The sequence below is a fragment of the Leptonychotes weddellii genome, chromosome 1 (assembly GCF_054177405.1).
Source record: "Leptonychotes weddellii isolate Sample4059 chromosome 1, ASM5417740v2, whole genome shotgun sequence".
NCBI lineage: Eukaryota > Metazoa > Chordata > Mammalia > Carnivora > Phocidae > Leptonychotes > Leptonychotes weddellii.
This window is the reverse complement of record NC_138369.1, coordinates 108,841,169-108,860,699: the sequence shown is the minus strand read 5'-3', so window position 1 is coordinate 108,860,699 and position 19,531 is coordinate 108,841,169. Positions and strand designations below refer to the sequence as shown.

Sequence of the window (19,531 nt, the reverse complement as noted above, 5' to 3'; positions counted from 1 at the left end):
TTCCTAGTTCTTCTTAACTTGAACATTCTGTACGTCAAAATTTACTTACGATGACATACCTAAAGTCTGAAATTTATTTTCAGCATTAATTTTATAAATCAATTTTTTACCTTAAATATCACTACCATTTGGTAAGGGCAAGCTACTGAAGAATGAATATATATTCAGAGATTACTACATTCAAATCAATAATATATTAAAAAGTATAGGAGGAAAAATACAGGACAAATCATGAAGTAAAATGCTCTTAAAATTGTCCATTTTACCAGTTGGTGGAATTCTCTGAATGTTTCTCATTCATATATTCCAAATCTGTAAAACTCCCACAAATAATACCTTTTATTTCTTATTTTGGTTTGTCACTACTGAAGTTAATCAGTTTTTAAAAATCTGTCAAAAATAAGCAACAGCACCAGTAGCAAAACATACCCCATTTGACACTAAAGCCGTGAGATGTAACTGGTCCTTTAATGAGGGGTCTTGTGGGAGGCCCAGGCCGGTCAGGGCTTGTCGTACACACCAGAACTTCACTTGGACAACTCTTCCCTTCCACATTAGAAGCAGTCAGCTATAATACAACCGAAAAAATATTAACACGCTTTAGGTACAGGTATTAAAGAAATGGGAACATTTGGAAAAAAAAAAAGATTTTATTGATTTGAAAGAGCACGCAAGAGAGAACGTAGAGGGAGAGGGACAGCCGACTCCTGCTGAGCAGGGAGCCCAGTGAGGGACTGATCCCAGGACCCTGAGATCATGACCTGAGCCGAAGGCAGACACTTAACTGGCTGAGTCCCCCAGGAGCCTCGAAATGGGAACTTTTGAACATGGCAAGATCAAGGCGTCTGTAAACTCACACAGACAGACACACACATACATTTTCTCTCTCTCAATCTCAAACAACTGATTTACAAGTGTTTCCTTCATGAGGTACTTATTTTCCATATAGTTAGCTATGAACAATTAAAAATAAAACAATATAGGTGGGTTTTAGTGAAAGACATTTTTACCCTTTCAAGAAGGCATAAAACAAAACCAGTATGTTACCTCCTGGTTCTTACTGTTTTGCAGAAGGAAAATATGGGGAGGGGAAAACAGGTAAAAAATACCCTTATTTATTTAAGGGGAGGGCAATGCCACCTTGTGGAGAAATGCTAGCACCATCCCTATGTTCTCAGAGCCGGCTCCAAACAGCAAGCATTTGTGAAAAATTAGAAACTATCACTTTCCTCCAACAGTCACACTCTTCACTTGATAATCTGACAGCTATTTACTGAATGACCACTAAGCGTGTCAAACACCATCTGTCCCCCAAATAAGAGAAGGAAGGGAAGACTCAGAAGACGAGCTTCTCTCGTCCTAGCAGAGCGCACAGCGCTGTGCACACATCAACAGCCCACCGCCTGGCTTTTCCTCTTTAACGGCTGCGAAGCTCCGTTTTTCCTTACAGAGCAGAGTCCTATGGTGACATGAAGGGTGGTGGGTTGTGACCGAAGCAATGCCTAAGTAGTGAGGGAGTGGGTAATGGAAGAGAAAAATAAAAACAGCTGAGGAAAAAAACGGGCAGAAGAGCAAAGGCAGAGGCAGAGTGAAAGGGAAATCGAATTGGAAGCAGAAACACGGAAGGGCAAGGTGTGAAGCGCGGGGCAAGACAGGTGCACTGAGCATTCGGTTTGGGTGCTCCTGGCTGAGGGCTCCCGGCCACGCCGTAATGCGAGTTGTTCCAGCACAGGACAACAGTTTCCTCTCTCAAAACCGGGTTTTAAAATTAAAGTATGGTGTGCCTTTTAAGAAGTGTTACTTTAAAAATGTAAAGTGCGGTGAACCTTAAAAATCTTTTAACCTATGGAGTCCATTTGAAATGGTAAATGGGTAAAGCATGAAACGGCTGCTTTTTTAAGCAGTTCAGGTACCGAAATGACTGACTCACCCTGAATTTATACTGTGTGCTTCTTTTGAGATTTTTCACAGTACAGGTTAAGTCCTCTCCAGTGTATTTTGGGTGGAAAAGGTTATCCTGCAAAGGCAAAGCCAGAAAGAAACATCAGTATCATAAAATCTGGGCATTATTAAATACCTTTGTGTTTAGGATTTTTCTATTGCCTCTTTCTATCACCACCAGTGGCCAGAGGTCTGGCAGGGATGACAAAAAAGAGTATCAGAGTCCACGGTGTTGCGGATGGTGCTCTAGCTCTAAGTAATAATTTAACTTTATCACATTGTAGTTTCTCCTGGGTCTGCTGAACTTTATTGTGAGGCTAATACTAATGTGAATGAGAACAATGCTCTCCCCTTGAGAGAATGCAAACCTGCTCTGAAATAGACACCACCATATGCTTTCCTCACAGAGCAAACTTCTCCTGGGGACTCAATAAGCATTTTACACAAAGGATTGAACCACCAAGTAGTGCTATGTGACAAAGTGGTATGTACTGTAAAAGAATGTATTTAACGTTTTTCTGAGAAAAGCCTCTTCTTTTGAGGTCTTCACTGTGTAGCGGCAATGTGCTAGGTAATGAACTGTGGCTGAGGTTTCTGACCACACAGTGTCCTCTTCTGGCCAAGGAAGAAAGGACAGTCTGGATGGGAAAGGCAAGATCCTTTAAGAGGATTAAGTATCCCCCTAAAAGCTGAATGTACAGAATTCATTAGTATTTTCAATCACGCATCGCTCCATCCATCCATCCATCCATCCATCCATCAACGATTACACGAGCACCTTCTAGGCCTCAGGCTTCCTTCCGCGTTCTATGGGCTCAGCATGGCCCAAGAACAGACAAAGCCTTGCCCACCAGAAATTTCCATGCCAGGTGGAGATAGTGATTAAAAAAATAAAACCTATATATAGATATGAAGCATGTCGTGTGGTGTTAAGGGCAACGACAAAGAAAATCATGCGGGGTGAAAGGACAAAGCGGTGGATCTAGTGAGGTGTTCCTCTAGGGCTGTGCCGGTTAAATAAGGCAGCCACGTGGGGCCCTTTAAATTTAAACTAAATGCAATTAAAAATTGAGTTCCTTGCCCACAGCCATATTTCAAGTGCTCAGTCGTCAAGTGTGACTTGGTGCTACCTTCGCTGGCTAGCACGAACTACAGATCATTTCTGTGGAAATGTTCTGTGGTGGAAAGTTCTACCGGATGGTGCTGTTTTACACGGTGGTCAGGGAAGGGCTCTCTACAAATCATGTGTGAGAAGGGACCTGACGGAAACGGGGGAAACGAGTCAGAGGTGAGTGGAAGGGCCTTCGAGCTATCGGGCACAGAAACTGCAAAGGGCCTGAGGCTAGGGTACATGCTTGTGTGTTCTATGTGACTACACACGCAGAAACAAGGACATGAAAGAAAAATCCAATAGCATAGGACCTGGTAGGCATTGAAAGGGCTCCAGCTTTTATTCTAGAAGAGAGGAGAAGGCCCAGAGGTAGGAAGGGTTCTAAGCAGAGCACTGACATGATCTACTTTACTTAACAGATCACCTAGGCTTCCTGTGGAGAACAGACTATAGTATAAGAAGGGTGAAGGGAGGGAAAATACTTAACGAGACTACTGCAAAACTCCAGGGATGGCATAATGGTGGCTTGTGAAAGGGTAGTAGCCTTAGCTTTTGAGAAATGGTTAGATTTCTGGTTAATTTTTGAAGATAGATTTAAAAGGATTTGCTGACTGATGGGGTCAAGGACAACTCCAGATTTTCTGGCTTCCCCAAACAGAAGGACAGGAATGCCACTCCCTGAGATGGGGAAGACTGTGGGAAGGAGAGCCGGTGGTGGTAATGGTAGAAATTAAGGGCCTGGTTTTGAACTTAAGTAGCTAATGTAATTTATGGTGTTCTGTCCGTTATGACGATACTGACTTATACACAACATATGCAAGGGTATAAAATCTGCAGAGCTTACATTTTCATCCTCCTGGATTTCCAAGGTGTAGGTGACCACTTCCTCAGGTGAACAGCCTTCTGGTTTATTCCACTGCAACGTGACCCATGTGACTCCAGCTCGAACAAGTCTTGGTGCAGAGGGCATCTGAGGAATGTTTCCTAATGTGTAACATACCACCTCTTGGCTATAACCACTACAGAGAGATAAACCCAGTAAGACACACATTTAGGAACATGGGGGGAATCTTGGCATTTTAAAAGAGGAAGGATAAGCCTACCTACTGCCCGACTTGCTCGGGTTGGAAAGTCTGGGGCATGACAGATTCGGCCAATAAAGGAAGGCAAGCATCCTTTATGTGATATTCCCTACCCCAGTTTTCCATTTGCCTGACTGCCTGCTTCAGGCTGCGACTAAGAAAGCACAGCACATTGCAGGACAACAGAGTTAAGGATTTATTTCCCCCTGAAAGCACCCAGCAGAAAGCACAACACTGTGCAATGTCACTAAGCTATGACCCACGGCTACCAAGGAAACTTCAAATCAATGCGAGCACAAATAATCGTCTGCTGATGAAATACACTGTTTTACAAATATATACGGTGCTATTTTTCAGAAGTCTGTAGGTGCTTCCAATTCACTGACAAACTCTTGAAGCCTTTATCATCATGACTTTTTCTACCGGCAGACTCGAAATGTGCACCGCTATCACGGATGGGGAGAGGGGGCTGTGAAACTTTGTGATGTTCTCGAGGCTGGAAAAAAGCTTGCGGACCAATGATGTGCTGAACCTTTAAGATTTTTCAATAAGCAGTGATGAAAGAGAAAGGATTTTTCCCTTAATCAAGAGTTACCCAGGAAGTACAAATGAAATACGGTCTTTTCAAAGCATCTTTAATCCCCGGACACCTGTTCCGGCCTTTCTTCTGCAGCTCAGAGGCAAGCGGCGGTGCCCTGGCCAGGGTGGGTTTTCACCAATCCTGTGAGGGTCTGCCCAGGGCTTGACAAGAATGCCCCTCCCAGCACCCCTTCCTCTCTATCAGGCAACCTCAAATATAACTGAAAAAGGCAACTGCATGAGTAGTGACGAAAGGAAAAGGCACATGTTCTGAGAAAAAATAAAGCCTCAAGAGGGATTTCCTTCAGAATCTGGACTGCTACCTTCATCTGGGCTTCCAGAGACCCCTCGTGGGCCCTGCCTCACAGCTTGTGAGCCTGCACCGAGGCCGCCCAGCAGCAGTCATCGCCTCGGGAGGCGCCTTCTACCCTCTGATTAGGATTCCCTCTGGGAAAATCTCTAATTGGTTCAGTGTGGAGGCAGGGGATGTCTTCACGCCTTCCAGCCACCACATGAGAGGAAGACACAGAATCACCGTGTGAGTGTTTAACGGCAGGAGGGCGAGGGAACGTCATACCTGGTGCCGATATCATTCCGAGCAGCCAACCTGAACGTGTACCCCATCGCTGGACAAAGCTTTGTCAACTTGCAGTGCTTCTGACTCCCAAAGAAGCACTGTCTGAAACCACTGTTTCTTTTCCCCTAAAAAAGAGTGAACAATCACACAATTTTTTAAAAAGTAAGTAAGAAACTGAGAAGGCATTTTGAATAATGGTTTCATTTCCTGGGTTTGGATGAACAGAACCAAGAGAAGGAAAGCTTCTAGGGGAGTGTTTGTTTGCACATGAAGCACTTGACAATGCAACGTCATCCTTAACATAAGGGCTCTGTGGGCGCCTGGGTGGCTTAGTTCATTAAGCGTCTGCCTTCAGCTCAGGTCATGATCCCGGGGTCCTGGGATCGAGCCTTGCGTCGGGCTCCCTGGTCAAAAAAGGCAGTCTGCTTCTCCCTCTGCCCTCCTCCCACCCATTCTCTCAATCTCTCTTTCTCTCAAGTAAATAAAATCTTTAAAAAAGAAAAAAAAAGAAAAAGAAAAATCTGTAACTGAGACAAATCATGCATCGTGCTTGTGGTATTTCTAAAGTGGCTCTGGTTAACAACAACAACAACATCATCAACAAAAAAGTCCTTTCAGTATAAGACAATGCACATTTTCTAAGATCTTCCTCACTTGGATTGGTCAAACTGCCCAGTCTGACCAACCAAGAGTAAGTGTGCAGCCTTATTTTAGGGATTGCCAGTTGTGGAAACGCACAGTACTTCCCGAACACCTGAGGATCAGTCTAACGAGTTTAGTATGCCAGAGAAAGAAAGCCCTCCCCAGTCTTCTCTCTCCTTTCCCACTTGGCCCCCCAGTCCCTGAACATGTACATTCCTGCAGTGGTGAGCTACTTGTTCACTGATCCCTAAATTCTCGTCACATGCCTTTGACTCACCTGGCCCATATCCGCTTCCCTCCTAACAGTGCCTTGGACAGTCAGGGAACTCAATCACTGCTTACAGAGTCGAATGTCCGATTCAGCATGAGGCTGAATTCACCTCTATGTATTATCACCTCTCTTTACAGTTCTTATCAGGCTGGAAATACATTTTTAATGCCTTTCTAGCCTGACATGATGCTTCAAATTCTTTGAAGTAAAAAGAAAACACTCTGGTAGGTTGTCTTAACAGACCCATGAGTAAGAAAAAAACCTCACCTGCCCTGTGCCATGCTCAGGCATGGAATCCTCATATCAGTAGTAAGGCAGAACAAATATTTCATACCCACCATCCAATGGTGTTTTATCGATGTTCACACAAAGAAAACCACATGCTAACACTGAATGAATCTTAGCATTCTAATCAGACAGGTTGGGCCCAGGGCCTTCAGAAATATGTTTGAAGTTCTCAATTTATTTTATAAAGAAAGATGAAAGCACATTTTTCTCCTAAGCAAATTTAAGCATTTCCTTCCTTTAAGCAGGCCTCCAAAATGCTTACCACTAAAACACATCCCAGGTGAAGTTTAATTAAAAATAAAATAAACACACAACTAGCTTGAAGTCCCACTAGAGCGAACAGATTAAAAACAACCCTGGCACATTCATCCTCAGACTAAATCCATGCCTTCCCCTCCCCACCCTGAGCAAGGTGGTGCCCTTTCCAGGAAGGGAGTGGAAGTCCTATTAATCTTTAAGATTCAAAGTTCATATTATCAAAGTTTCAAAGTACATTCATATGCAAACGGGAAAGCATAACATTTTTCAGCTGCTACTTGGGCAACATCACTGAGTGGCTGGCATATCATGCCCTTATGCTTACTTTAACCTTGAGTGTTAAGGTTGCTGCAGACGATTTATTCATAGAAAAACTGTTTATACATACATTTGCATAATTACATCCAGTGTCTGATTATACTCTATGCACGCCCTGGTATGTTTTGTATCCATTTCAAGCTGTCGCGTGATCTACCTTCTTTCCTCTTCTATTTCTGAGCTCAGAGTAAACAGAGCAAGAAAGGCACATCCTGCCACCACGGAAGCCTCATTCCTTCCAAACCCGATGCTGGCTCCCCTTCAATGCCTCATTTTTCCTATTTCTTTGTTTGGTCTCCTTTGCCCATTTCTGGTGCTTAGAACTATAGCCAGTAAATAAAAGTCAGTCTGTTTCTTACTAGGTTGATTTGTTTTAATATGGTAAAAACCGGACTATGGCTGAAACGAGAAAAAAGAATGGGGAAGATCGATGATGGGGCCTAGACTTTTCTTTTACAGGGCCACAGCACAGGGACTTGCCGAAGAATTGGGGCAGAGGCATTCTGTGACCTTCAAGACATTTTTCCTATGTTGCTAACATTTTCCCCCCTCCTACTTTAGTATCAGGAACAATTACTAAATAAACTCCAACTTGTTACATAAAGCACGCCAAATTTTCCATCTTGGAAAATTTGTACCTTCCAAGATGAACTACTCTGTGCATGGCCCTTAATAACATGCAGAAAGACCCAGAGTTGCTGGAACCTTAGAACCGAGTTTTAGAAGCAGTATTTGTGGAGTCTGAAGGGTAAGAGTACACATAGTTCACAGAGTGAAGGAAGTAAGGAAATACTCGCGTACGACATGGAGCTTAATATAAAAGGGATACCTGAGAAGAAAAAAACAACAACAGGAATATTGACAAAAGTCCTTGCAGTGCAAAAGTGAACTATAGCTGGGAGGTTAGCAAACGAAGACGGGGAACAGCATGGGGGATGGTGTCACCCTGGTCTTCCGGGACAGACTGTGCCAGGTGCTCGCAGAGCTCTGGGCTTGGGCTCTGGGGCAAGGGCATGTTCAAAGGTACAGCTGATGTGGAGAATTAGTCTGTACACCAAGGAGGAGGCCAGGTTGCAAACAGCATTTGCAAATAAGATATTAGCCGGTTTTTCTTGTTGACAGAAATGAGTAGGGTTTTAAAAAAAAAAAAAGAAAGAATGCTTTAGAAGACTGAAGGATTCAGATGAACCGATGGGGGTGGTCATGGGAGTGCTTATCATTGTTTATCAGAAATTAAAGATGCCTGAGCATTACTGTCAGTGAAGTTTTACAGATGGCAAATCGTAACTTCCATATGTTATCGGTAGCATGGCTCCAAATGACTGAGAGATTATGATCTCTGGCGGGTACCCCCTTCTAATAAAACCTAATCTAAACTACACAGGATTACTAAGATATACTAGCTTTCCTTGGAAGCTTACTTTTTCGTCAATTAAGGTCAGCCTTGTGCAAAGTTTCCTACTAAAACATGGTCCTAAGAGAAATGAGTATCTCTTGACGCTTTTTAGGTCTGCTGCCAATAATCTAGCCAAACACAGGCAGCAGGGACACCAGTGGCCCTGGCCTGGTCCTGGTCAGCGACTACTATGAGGCCATGTGTGGTGTGTCACACAGAGGAGAGTAAGAGTAGGGCTCCAACAGCCGAGCTGTTGGCTGGTCTATAAGGGAAGGGCTGGCGCCCGATTCTTTGTACATGGGGAGATCAAGTACGCAGCATGAGAACAATTAGGATCAGAACCTCCCTAAGATGAACAAGGAAGTCCTGTTCCCCTGCGGAAGGAAAGAAAACTTCACCCCAATTAGACAAAGAGCAGAAAGGAGGCGTCAAGTCCACACCCTTCATCATTCTGGAACAGATCTAGGCAGTGGGCTGCATTTGACACGAAGTGATCCAACCCCCAGCCGTGTTCTGGCCAAACCTCCGACCACCAGTGTCCACAAGGCCAAAAGGGGCAGAATTTCAGGGCTCCCTGGCTGGTTTCCACTTCAGAATCCTGGGCATGCCCAAATGCTTGCTGCTACAGTACAACTGAGTTCAAGGACAAGATTAATCTTTACTAAATGTGAAGAAATCTTGGGAGTACAAACTCACTGTGTGCTGATTAACTTCAAGGCACTCAATTTCGCATGGGGCGCAGCATCACAAACCTGGGTTCAGTGTTCCTCTTCTCACTCGACTAGATCCACAGGTCTTGTTAATCTATCATTATCCTAGACGCAGCCCCAGCCCGAGAGCACCAATTCAGCACCCATGGCCCTGACACAAACAGAGCTGTTTTCTGGCCGGGGCGCAGGATGCTTGTCCCCCACTCCTGGTCGCCACTGCTCTCCAGGAAAGCCAGCGAGGTGGTGCCTATACAAGGCCCATATCACATCAGCCCTTGCCCAGGTCCCCGCTGCTCAGTTTTGCCTCTACCTCCTCTTTATTACCATGAAACGGAAGCACATTGCATATTATCTATATTCTAGACCCCAGAGGATCAGCTTCCTCTCCATACCCTCTGCCAGCCATACCCTCTGCCTCCCTCCAGGTGAGCAAGCGCCTCTTTTCAGTTTAGACTCACATACCAAAGAGAGGTCCCATCTCTGGGGAGAGTCCCAGCCTTGTAACACTTAAAATCCTTCCAAAGCTCACTTTTTAAAAAGGTCACACAGTTGGTCACAAGTCCTAACAATAATCAGAGTCCAGATGTTCTTCTAGGTCCTACAAGGTTCCTGCTAACTTGTGAAGAATGTCAACACTCAGTAACCTCCACCGTTCTGCCGGACCGTGGAAGGGCAGGGACAAGAGAAGGAAACACAAGGGAGCAGGTAAAACGTGGACTCCCACGAGGCTCAAGAGCAGAGGCTGACTCACCCTTGGAAAGGTTTTTCTCAAGATGTGTTAATAACCTCAGGGACAAAGATGTCCTCCCCCAACCACTGGGAGGCGTGGGGGAAAGGAAATGTCATCAAACATTTCATTCTTTAAAATAAAATTTGGAGATAAATTACAAATGTAAAAGGCTTTCAATATTTTAAGGAACATAGTCTCTATTTTCCCATTTTATCTTCTGCCCTTTTACTATGTACTTAAATATTTTTCCATTTCTTTCTAATCCATAGTTCAAAAAATTTTTAAATTTTATAGCTATTAAATCAAATTATAACATATTTCTTCAGTATTTTCTCCCCACCCCCTGATTAAACATTTTGCTGACTGCCTGTGAGTTACCCAAGGGAAGAGGACACATGCTCCTGCTTTAAAGTATGACACCTGTGGCGGAAATATTGTTCATCTCCTGGGTTCTCTCTCCTTATCACTAAGGGAACAGACAGTGATCTCTTCCAACTGCTAACTGAGAAGAGCAGTGCTTGAGTGCCCCCAAGTCATACTCTGCTGGCTAGCAGAACTGTGCTGGGGGCAAGGATGAGTCCCACCCTACCTACCACTGCATCTCTGGGCGCACGTTGGTCTTCCTTCTCCCTCTTCCCAGAACACTTGGAAGAGTAGCAGGAGTATGAACAAGAGTTATATTGCCTTTCAAAGTCCATGACCTTGTATGTAACAATCCTAGGGCATAGTACTCGAAACAATGTATGTGCTATACAAAGATAAAGGCAAAAAAGATTTTTAATGGTTTCTCATGACTAAGAAAGTCTACAGTCCTTTCCCTTGAATTGGAGTGGGCTTGTTATGTGCTTGTAATGGACAGAATGGAGTGGCAAAAAAGATTTTTAATGGTTTCTCATGACTAAGAAAGTCTACAGTCCTTTCCCTTGAATTGGAGTGGGCTTGTGATGTGTTTGTAATGGACAGAATGGAGTGGAAATGAAGCTGTGTGACTTGCAAGGCTAGGTATGAAGAGGTGATGAAGCTTCTGCCTTTTCCCCAGAACACTCACTGTCCCAATTCTGACTCTCCTGGGGCTGCCATGTTGTGAGGGAGCTGCAGATGAGGTTCTGCCCAAGCCAGCAGTGACCACTAGACTTGTGAATGAAGACTCTGCCAGAAGATTCCAGCCCCCAGCCAAAGAGCCTCCCTGCCCACCTGAAGCTCCAGAAATTGTGGAACACGTATAAGCCATTCTCCCAGTACCCTGGTCCAAATTCCCAACCAAGAATCCAAGAAAGTGACTGTTTTAAGCCATTAAGCGTTGAGGTAATCTATTATACAATATTACACTCATCTATTTTGATGTCCATATATGTTTAATAGTATGACGTTTTTCAGTAAACTTTCACAAATTCCTCTTGTACTATAAATAGCTAGTAGGTAAGGGAGTGGAAGTGCGCATTCTAGAACCCAAATGTGTAACGTCTGACTGAATAAAGGGTTCTATTTTCTACATGCACTTGGTACATGCCTTTTTCCCTCAAAGCCAACAAAGTAAGGTCTCTGAAGAGATTTTAAGAATTTCTGCAAAAGCTAAAAATGTAACCAGATTCCTACATGATAAAATCAACCAAAACTGTTAGGCAGGGCGATGCAGTTACTTCATCTCACGGAGTTACATTTTAGACTGAAGTAAGATTTTTAGTAATACTATCCCCCAAACTGCAGAGAACTGTGGGAAGATTTTAAAACACAGACATGCAACAGTCTTGTTGACGTCTGGGGATGGTTCTGGTATGATGTAACCTAAGGCCACCAGAGTGAGCAAATCAAATAACCTTGCAAAGGACCCTGGGTACGTACTCGGGTTCCCGCCTCTCTGTGTTGTTTATGAACACATAAAGGAATAAAGTTCCAGCGGGGAAATCAATTTATAGGTGGGTCTGCTTATTTAAAAATGGCTATCTAGGTATATAAAAAGTATTTGATCCATTTCATAAAATGCAACTCATTTTTACAGTTAAAAACATGTTTGTTTTTTTTTTTTTTTTTTAAAGATTTTATGTATTTGAGAGAGAGAAAGAGACAGAGGGGAAGAGGGAGAAGCAGGCTCCCGGCTGAGCAGGGAGCCCGATGCAGGGCTCAATCCCGGGACCCTGAGATCATGACCTGAGCCAAAGGCAGACGCTTAACCGACTGAGCCACCCAGGAGCCCCAAGTTAAACACATGTTTAAAAGTAACTGTTCATTTGTAAAGCTATGTAACTAAAAGACTGAAAACAGAACTTCTTTTTCAAGTCCGTTTTCCCTCTTTATTAACTTATGTGTCTTCATCAACTTGTCCTCAGTTCTTGGGAAGATGAATCCTCTAAATGGGTTGGTTTCCTACTGAGGAACTTCACACAACCATGGCTGATTCTATACGTATAACTCACACATAATCCAATTAATTCAGGCTATAGTATTTTTCTGCCAAGAGTAATTCTGTAGACTGTGGGGAATGTGGTTGCTTTGGCTAACATTTCCAATTAGCCTGGCACTAACCACCCTGGAAGCTGGTATGCCCAAGGCTGGCACTAAGAGATGAAGTTAGCTGATATTTTCAGTTGCCTTCTAATTAATAAATTGGAAATGATCCTTCCTGTTCCTCTTTATGACAGCTTAATTCCTAGCACAAGGAAATCAGAATGGCCACTGCAAGGGCATTAGAATCCGTGGTGAGCCACCTCCCTCTGGTCATGAGAACTCTCCCTGATGTTTCTTCATCTATGGCCTCTTTCCATTGACCCCCTTCTCTTTCAGGGTCTTTCACAGCCGCGCCCGCTCGCCTTCCGGAGCTGCTCTTACCACGTCTGATAACTGCCTGCTAACTAAGTTACGTGAATTTGGTTATTGGTTGTCATGTGATCGTGGCCCAGGAGCTGCCGGCTGCAGACAGGTGCTGAGTGACTCTGGGCCGGGGCACCCTCTGCAACAGCAGAGTTTAACCTGTCAAAAATGGCAACGATAAATCAAGTAAAAAATAAAGTTGCACTCGCCAACTGAACTCCCGCCAGCCTCAAAGATTTAGTCTGCGAGTACGTCTATATTTAGAAGTTGTTCCAGCACTGGCCGACCCTAGGCAACATCAAAGATAAATGTTGGCTTGAGAAATAAAAGAGCATGTATGTGTTCCGCATAACCATGTATAAGAAGGGGTTCCTAACAAGGCGGTGGGGACGCTCCCCATCTGGGTGGATTCAAAGGCTCCTTGTGCCAAACCTCACTCTCCCCTCAGGGATGGCTCTTTCATTTGGAGCGTTCTGGCACAGAGGAACTTTCAAAGGTAAGAAAACGGGGTGGGATAGTTTGTGTTGCACATTACTAAATAAATACTGCATGCATTTTATCCTTTGGCACAGTTTTTTTTTCTACTAGTGGGAGAGGCTTAGCGCCCTGAAATAGTCAAGGATACTCATCAGGTCCTCGGATTTAAAACCAACCAACATAATGTTCCTACATATCCCTCCAAATATGGAGGATCATCCCATGTCTAGTGCTTTGATCCGACCAGAATGTTGAGACTGGCCCAATGAAGGGAAAGGAAAGAAGCAAGGGAGTGATTGTAGAAGAGGCTGCCTGTAGGATTTGCCATCACCTAAGGCATGGAAGACTCAGCCCATTCACCTAGCCGAGGCCCAAGGCAGTCATCTTCCAGCTGGCATCCAACAAGCACAAAAAACATGAGTTGATAAATTAGGTGCCATGGACCAAGATAGGTATTTGTAATTTTGGAGCAGCCAGAAGCTGCCCACAAAGTCGGTTATCCAAACACATAATAACCCATCCTGCATACATGTGACAAATGACACAAAGCAGGGGTTCAGATGCCTGGGGCTGAGGTCCCAAAAGACAGGGCTCCTTGAACTCAGCTCTCTGCCTTTGGTACCAGAACCCCTCTGAGTTCTTACATCCCTCCTGGTCTACTTCCCTCCAACAGAAGCTGGAGTAGAGGAAGCTGGTCCCCTGGCTCTCTGACACCACCCCTGCCCGTGGCAGTGGAGGTCTGGGATGTGGCAGAACACGGCTACCCTGCCAGGTCACTGATTCAGCTTAAGACACTCAGGTGAAAGTTGGTTTGTGACGGACAGAGTGCCCAACGACCCTGGCACCCCATTCTCCCATCTCCGTGAGGGCGTTCCCCAAGAATGACTGAAAGAGCACGTGGGCCTGGCAAGTGGCATCTTCATTTCAGTTGGGCACTGGAGATTGCTTGCAGAATGCTAACCCGCCTTCCCGGTTTTCTCACTGGACCAACGCTCTGCAATCTAAGGCTCAGGCAGCATGGCACCTTGGAGAAAGTGGTGGCCGCATCCTCAGGGAGCTCTCCTCATGCACTGTGGGAGACCCAGTAAGTCACTCTGCCTGCTGAAGCTCCAGCCCCTTCCATGAATGGTTGCTGTCCAACCAGAGAAGCCATGGGCAAATTCCCTCATGCCAAGAAGCATTCCGAAAGATTACTGACACTAACCATGCAACACCTAAGCTAAAAAGTAATCTGTTTCGTAAACCAGTTACCAAGCACCTGCTCAGGGGCACTGAGCTAAGCTGGCCCCTCCTAAACTCGGTGTCTAAGAAGCGACAATCCACGGCCTGAGGTCAGCTCCACAGAGTTTCAGCAACAGGACTGTTGAGCGCGCTCTGGCTTGCTCATGGGTCCCCCCAGGGGCTGTATGGGCTCTACCTGTGACTGGCCTTTTCTGCTCTTTCTACTTCAAATTATACTTCCCTTGACTTCTGTGGCATTTATCTCATTCTTAGTCGCCTGTGTTTTACAGCTGTGTTGGCTCATTAGTCACCAGCGCAGCCAGATGTGAAATTCCTATTTGGGAGAGCTGAGTCACATGTGAGAAAGATTCTTGGGAACTGTACTAGTCACATTCCCACAAAGCTATTTCTCTGGTTCTTCCGTATGTTTCCTATATGTCACGTCCGGAAGCCAAGCTAATGGCAAATTAACATCTATACATAGCACGGACATCCATGTTTGTTTAGTTCAAACGGGAGACGCTAGCCTCGGGCCTCCTCTGTCGAAGTTCCACAGAAGAAAGTCATACAATCCTTCTGCTGGCTGACTTTTCCTACCCCAGACCCTGATACGTACTTAGGTGACATGAAATACTCAGGACACCGCATCCGCTAGTCCCCAGGCTAACCCACTGAACCCCAACCCACCTGGGAGGTGACACACTGATTTGAGGTGGAAAAGCGAAGGCTCAGGGGCTAAGTTACTTGCTTGACTAGTTACAGACAAAGCAGAGACTATGAAGTGAGCACCATGTGACTGATACACATCATCAATATGAATCCGTGTCACACAATCCCAGCAAGACTGTAGGAGACCTGCATTTGCTCTGAGGGACCCACTGCACCAGCACCCTTCAGACTTCGGTATGGCACGAATGAAAACCTTATCTAAGAGGAAAACTCTCGACGAGTTTTCATAAATACTGCCTTCACAGAACTTATGCTTTCTAAAATGGAAAACAAAGTTCCTATTTGACTGTGAAGTTTGCTCTTTTACTTAACTTCCTCCCCCCCCCCCAAAAAAAAAGGCCAGATCACCATCCCTTAAAACAGACTGGGCAGGCATGGAAGTGCAAGTCAATGCAAGGTTCCTAATTCTTTTTTGGAAGAGCCCCTCCCTACCCTAGAGATATCTGTGTCCTCAATCCCTCCCTCTTAGCTACTTCTAGAGAAAACCTACCACCCCTACTAGATACCTCAGTGTCATCAAGCTGATGAAGCAAGATGAGGAGCCAATTTAGCTCAGGTCGGTTCCCAAGAAACCGACAGGGGCAGGTCAAAGATACTAGCTCAGGGGTGGCCCCTGAATGGGGTAGTGAGCTTTAAGCATTGGCTCCTCCTTCCTGAACCCCTACTTCCAAATCTCTCCATTGTGGGAAAGAACATCCACCTTGAGAAATCTAGCACCTAAGCCTTGTTTTGCTCTTAAAAAGTTAAGAAACTTTTCTCCCATTCATAATTCTGGATTAAACTAAGACTTAATTTACAAAAGAGTAAGTTTATTGTTGTTCCTTTAAAGTTAGTGCTAGGTATAATACTCAAATCTAGCAGAAAAAAGAAACCCTCATAAGGCTTTGGGCCTGCTTTCTGCCAGCCTGCAGAATGACTGCGACTTGGAAATTAAAATGCAAACACGGGGGTATATGTGGGGGTAGGGACCACACTGTGATCAGAAAGGGGTTAAAACATAAGATGGCTCATCAAGTAGTCCAGTAGAAAACTACCTTGAAAATGATCTTCTGCCTTTCTGACGGGAAGCTCCTGGAGGCGAACACAGTGGCTGAAGACCCACAAAAATGCAAGGTCAACTCTCTCAGGCCCCATGGCTGAGAACGCCACAACTCACCTTAGTCACCACAACACGGGGATGTGACCAGGAAAGTGCACACCTTTCCACACTATGAGAACTGACCTGTTTCAGGGGAAGATCAAAACTGATGGCCACAGCTGAAAAGCCAGTGACACCTGTGTGTTCCATTTTTAGTGACTCATTACCATCTCCCCGTCAGAGTTACTTCCCACACTGACTTAAAACTTGAGGGACTGTCTAGTTACAATTATTATTATTATTATTATTTTAAAGATTTTATTTATTTGAGAGAGAGAGAGAGCACATGAGAGGGGGGAGGGTCAGAGGGAGAAGCAGACTCCCTGCTGAGCAGGGAGCCTGATGCGGGACTCGATCCCAGGACTCCAGGATCACGACCTGAGCCGAAGGCAGTCGCTTAACCAACTGAGCCACCCAGGCGCCCTAGTTACAATTATTAACAGAGAAAAGTAGGTAGCTAAACCTCTTGCAGAACTATCAGTAACTTCCAAGTGAATTCTCTGGAACAATGATGCAACATGGATGACAATGAATTCTGGAGAGAGAATCAGCTTCCCTCTGGGCGGTAATAGGTTTCTGCTCTCTCTTCCCCATCAGGACCACACCTGCCCTTAGAGACGGGCAGCCATTAGCCACTGATTAACTATTAGCTCTTCCCATGGTCAACCCCACACACCATTCCCGGTCCCTGCAGAAATACAGGCCAGGTACTCACTGGTCTCTATGCCGCTGCTCTTCCGTTAGTGAGGCCTTTCTCTAAGAAACTTGACAGCAGGACTTGATGCTCTTTCAAAATTTCCCACTCATAGTTTTTATTGGAATGGTGATTAAAAACTGAACAAAAAAATAAAGTATCCCGAGTACTCTAAACCAGTGCTGTAATACTATAAAAAAAAATATGAAAAGGACACCCAGACATGGATGGGGCCATCTCACTCCAAGCCGTGATTCTCAGACCAGTTGTCAGAGAGGAAACAGGGTGGAGTGCTACTCCTGAACACAACCTTCTTCAAGACTCGGAGTGGTGCCTGTCCCCCTCTCAGGTAGGGATCTGTTCCTCTGTGTACCCTACTGTCCTTCTGCCCTTCCAGCCGCCTGGGCAACAGAGAGGCTTATGGGTGTATGGCTGGTCCGGACGGACGTCCTGGGAGAGAAGAGCTCGGGCTCTGGAGAGGGTTCGGTGTGGGGAGGGGAGTGACTCTAGCAAAACACCCCCTCCCATTCTGCTGCCCCACCATACTCCACTAGGGCAGATTCTAGAAAGAGTCCCTGTTACCAGGTGTACCTGACTCCAGAGACTACCAGGAGAAGGTTTTGAAGGGATAGCCAGAGCTTCACATGCTCATACTTCCTGGAGGGCAGATGTTGTTCTTGGTGTCTTTGATTTTCTTCCTTCAGGAAGTCAAGGCTTGAGTAGCATGGGAATGTGGGATGCAAAAACCAACCCAAGTGAGCTGCCTCAGGAGGACTACTGTCCCTAACCTAGCCCCAGATTTAGAAACACAAACTGTTAGGCTGTTCTGTTAGAAACTTTACTTCTGAAATAGGCAGGAATGAATTGGTTACTACTGCTTCTATTCTCACTGCCAGGAAACCCAACGATACCATTTTTAAATCTTTTTTAGAAGGACTGAAAAGGAGAGGCACAGTATCAAGCAAAGAAGCTACTGGATGGAAAAATTTGAGAAGCATGTGGTTAAGTTTGTTTTATTCATGTCTGTTTAAAAGTACAAGAGGATAGCATTACATTAGCTTTTTCAGCTCTCAGGGTAAACACATTACCTTCCCTATGTCACAGATCCCTCCTAGGACAGTATACAGTGTTGAGGCATTGAGGGTATGCTCCACAAATGCTGAAATATTTAATAAATGAACAGGCCAAACACCAGTGAAAAGGATCCTAAAACATACTCTTATCACAAGGGACAATCCTAAATAAGGAGTTTGGAAAGAGCATCAATATTGTAAATATACACGAGCTAATGGGTAAACTGAGGACTAGAGGGGTCAAGCTGCCCAAATAAAACCAGAAACAGAATCCACAGCTCCTCATCTTGGTGTTCTTTCAATTATACCAAGGGGGCTCATGGAACTTAAAGGCCAGGGAGCGCTTCACAGAGTTTGGGGTCCAGAAGTTTTTCTACAAGGTGAATATTAGGTCACAGAATACAAAAGGATTCCTACGTTGGCAAAAGGCCTATAGTGGGTGAGAGTCCACTAACCTGGAGTCTTTGGTCAATCTCAACAGAGCCAATGCCAGCAGGAATTAGAAGGTGGGAGAGAAAATGAAGAGGACGGGGAAGGCTGAAGAATTAAGATGGGAGCAAGGAAAGGATGGAAAGAGAGCAAGCAGGGAAAAGGCAGGAGAAGGCCAAAAATAAACAATTTAACATTGTGTGGTCACTAGTCTATAGTGGGTGCTAATGATTATAAATGGTCATTAGACAAAGCTTCTCCATTTCATTTGTGGCTGTAGCTTATTTCCTCCATGCATCCTGCCAGGGCACTTTCAATCCAAATTCAAAGGGAAGGAGGCCAACAACTCAGTCACCATTACCATTTCCTGTAGCACCTGGGTTTTCCTTGGAGGTTTCCCATTCAAATACTCAACTTCTCTGACCCTACTTAACTTATGAGGCCATGGTCCAAAGCAGCAAAAAAACATAGGAGACACACATGCGTGGGCACGCACACACACATATACACACATGCACGCACACAGCTTGGAGGAGATCTGAAAGGAAAAATGCCTCCTCTTTAGTGGTGAACTCTATCTTGATATAAAACCTCAAGATAGGAGAAAAAACATCAGGCAGGTCAGTGCAACAAACCAACACACACTTAACACTTTCCATCAAACTCTCACTTGTCCTTTCGGAGGAAGAGGGGATGGTAAGATGTTGCCCTGTGCTCACAGGTCAGCCAGGTTCCTTTCCGGCCTTCTGGACTGCTTATAAAAATCTTTCCACAAGGGCCGTAGGGGTGGTTTCACTTTCCACTTAAACCACCTTAAAATGAAACCCACCTCATCTGTAAAATATCCCGGTCAAGTCTGAGATTTCACCAATCTGTACGTAGGAACTATTCACAAGGATCCCCGGAACAATAGATCGTTGTCTTGGGTAATTTGGAACTCCAGCTTTCAGATGCAACCCAGATGGGAAAACACACTAATGCAGAAAGCTATGAAGGGCCCCCTTTTTCACATCAAAATTTCATTGTGAGAGTTTCGTCCAATTTCATTTTATATTTGGT

General features: G+C 44.8%; 1 protein-coding gene across 2 annotated transcripts in view; it reads right to left on the bottom strand.

Annotated features, from left to right (window-relative positions):
* The window catches only part of FNDC3B (fibronectin type III domain containing 3B), a 326,828-nt gene that overhangs the window by 53,915 nt on the left and 253,382 nt on the right, over positions 1–19,531 (bottom strand). For both annotated transcript variants that reach the window (XM_081829673.1, XM_081829674.1), the window contains exons 12-15: positions 5,291–5,415; positions 3,897–4,071; positions 1,931–2,017; positions 430–568 (exon numbers count right to left, since the gene is read on the bottom strand). In XM_081829673.1, the coding sequence (XP_081685799.1) occupies positions 430–568; positions 1,931–2,017; positions 3,897–4,071; positions 5,291–5,415 (526 nt within the window). The remainder of the gene's footprint in view (positions 1–429; positions 569–1,930; positions 2,018–3,896; positions 4,072–5,290; positions 5,416–19,531) is intronic.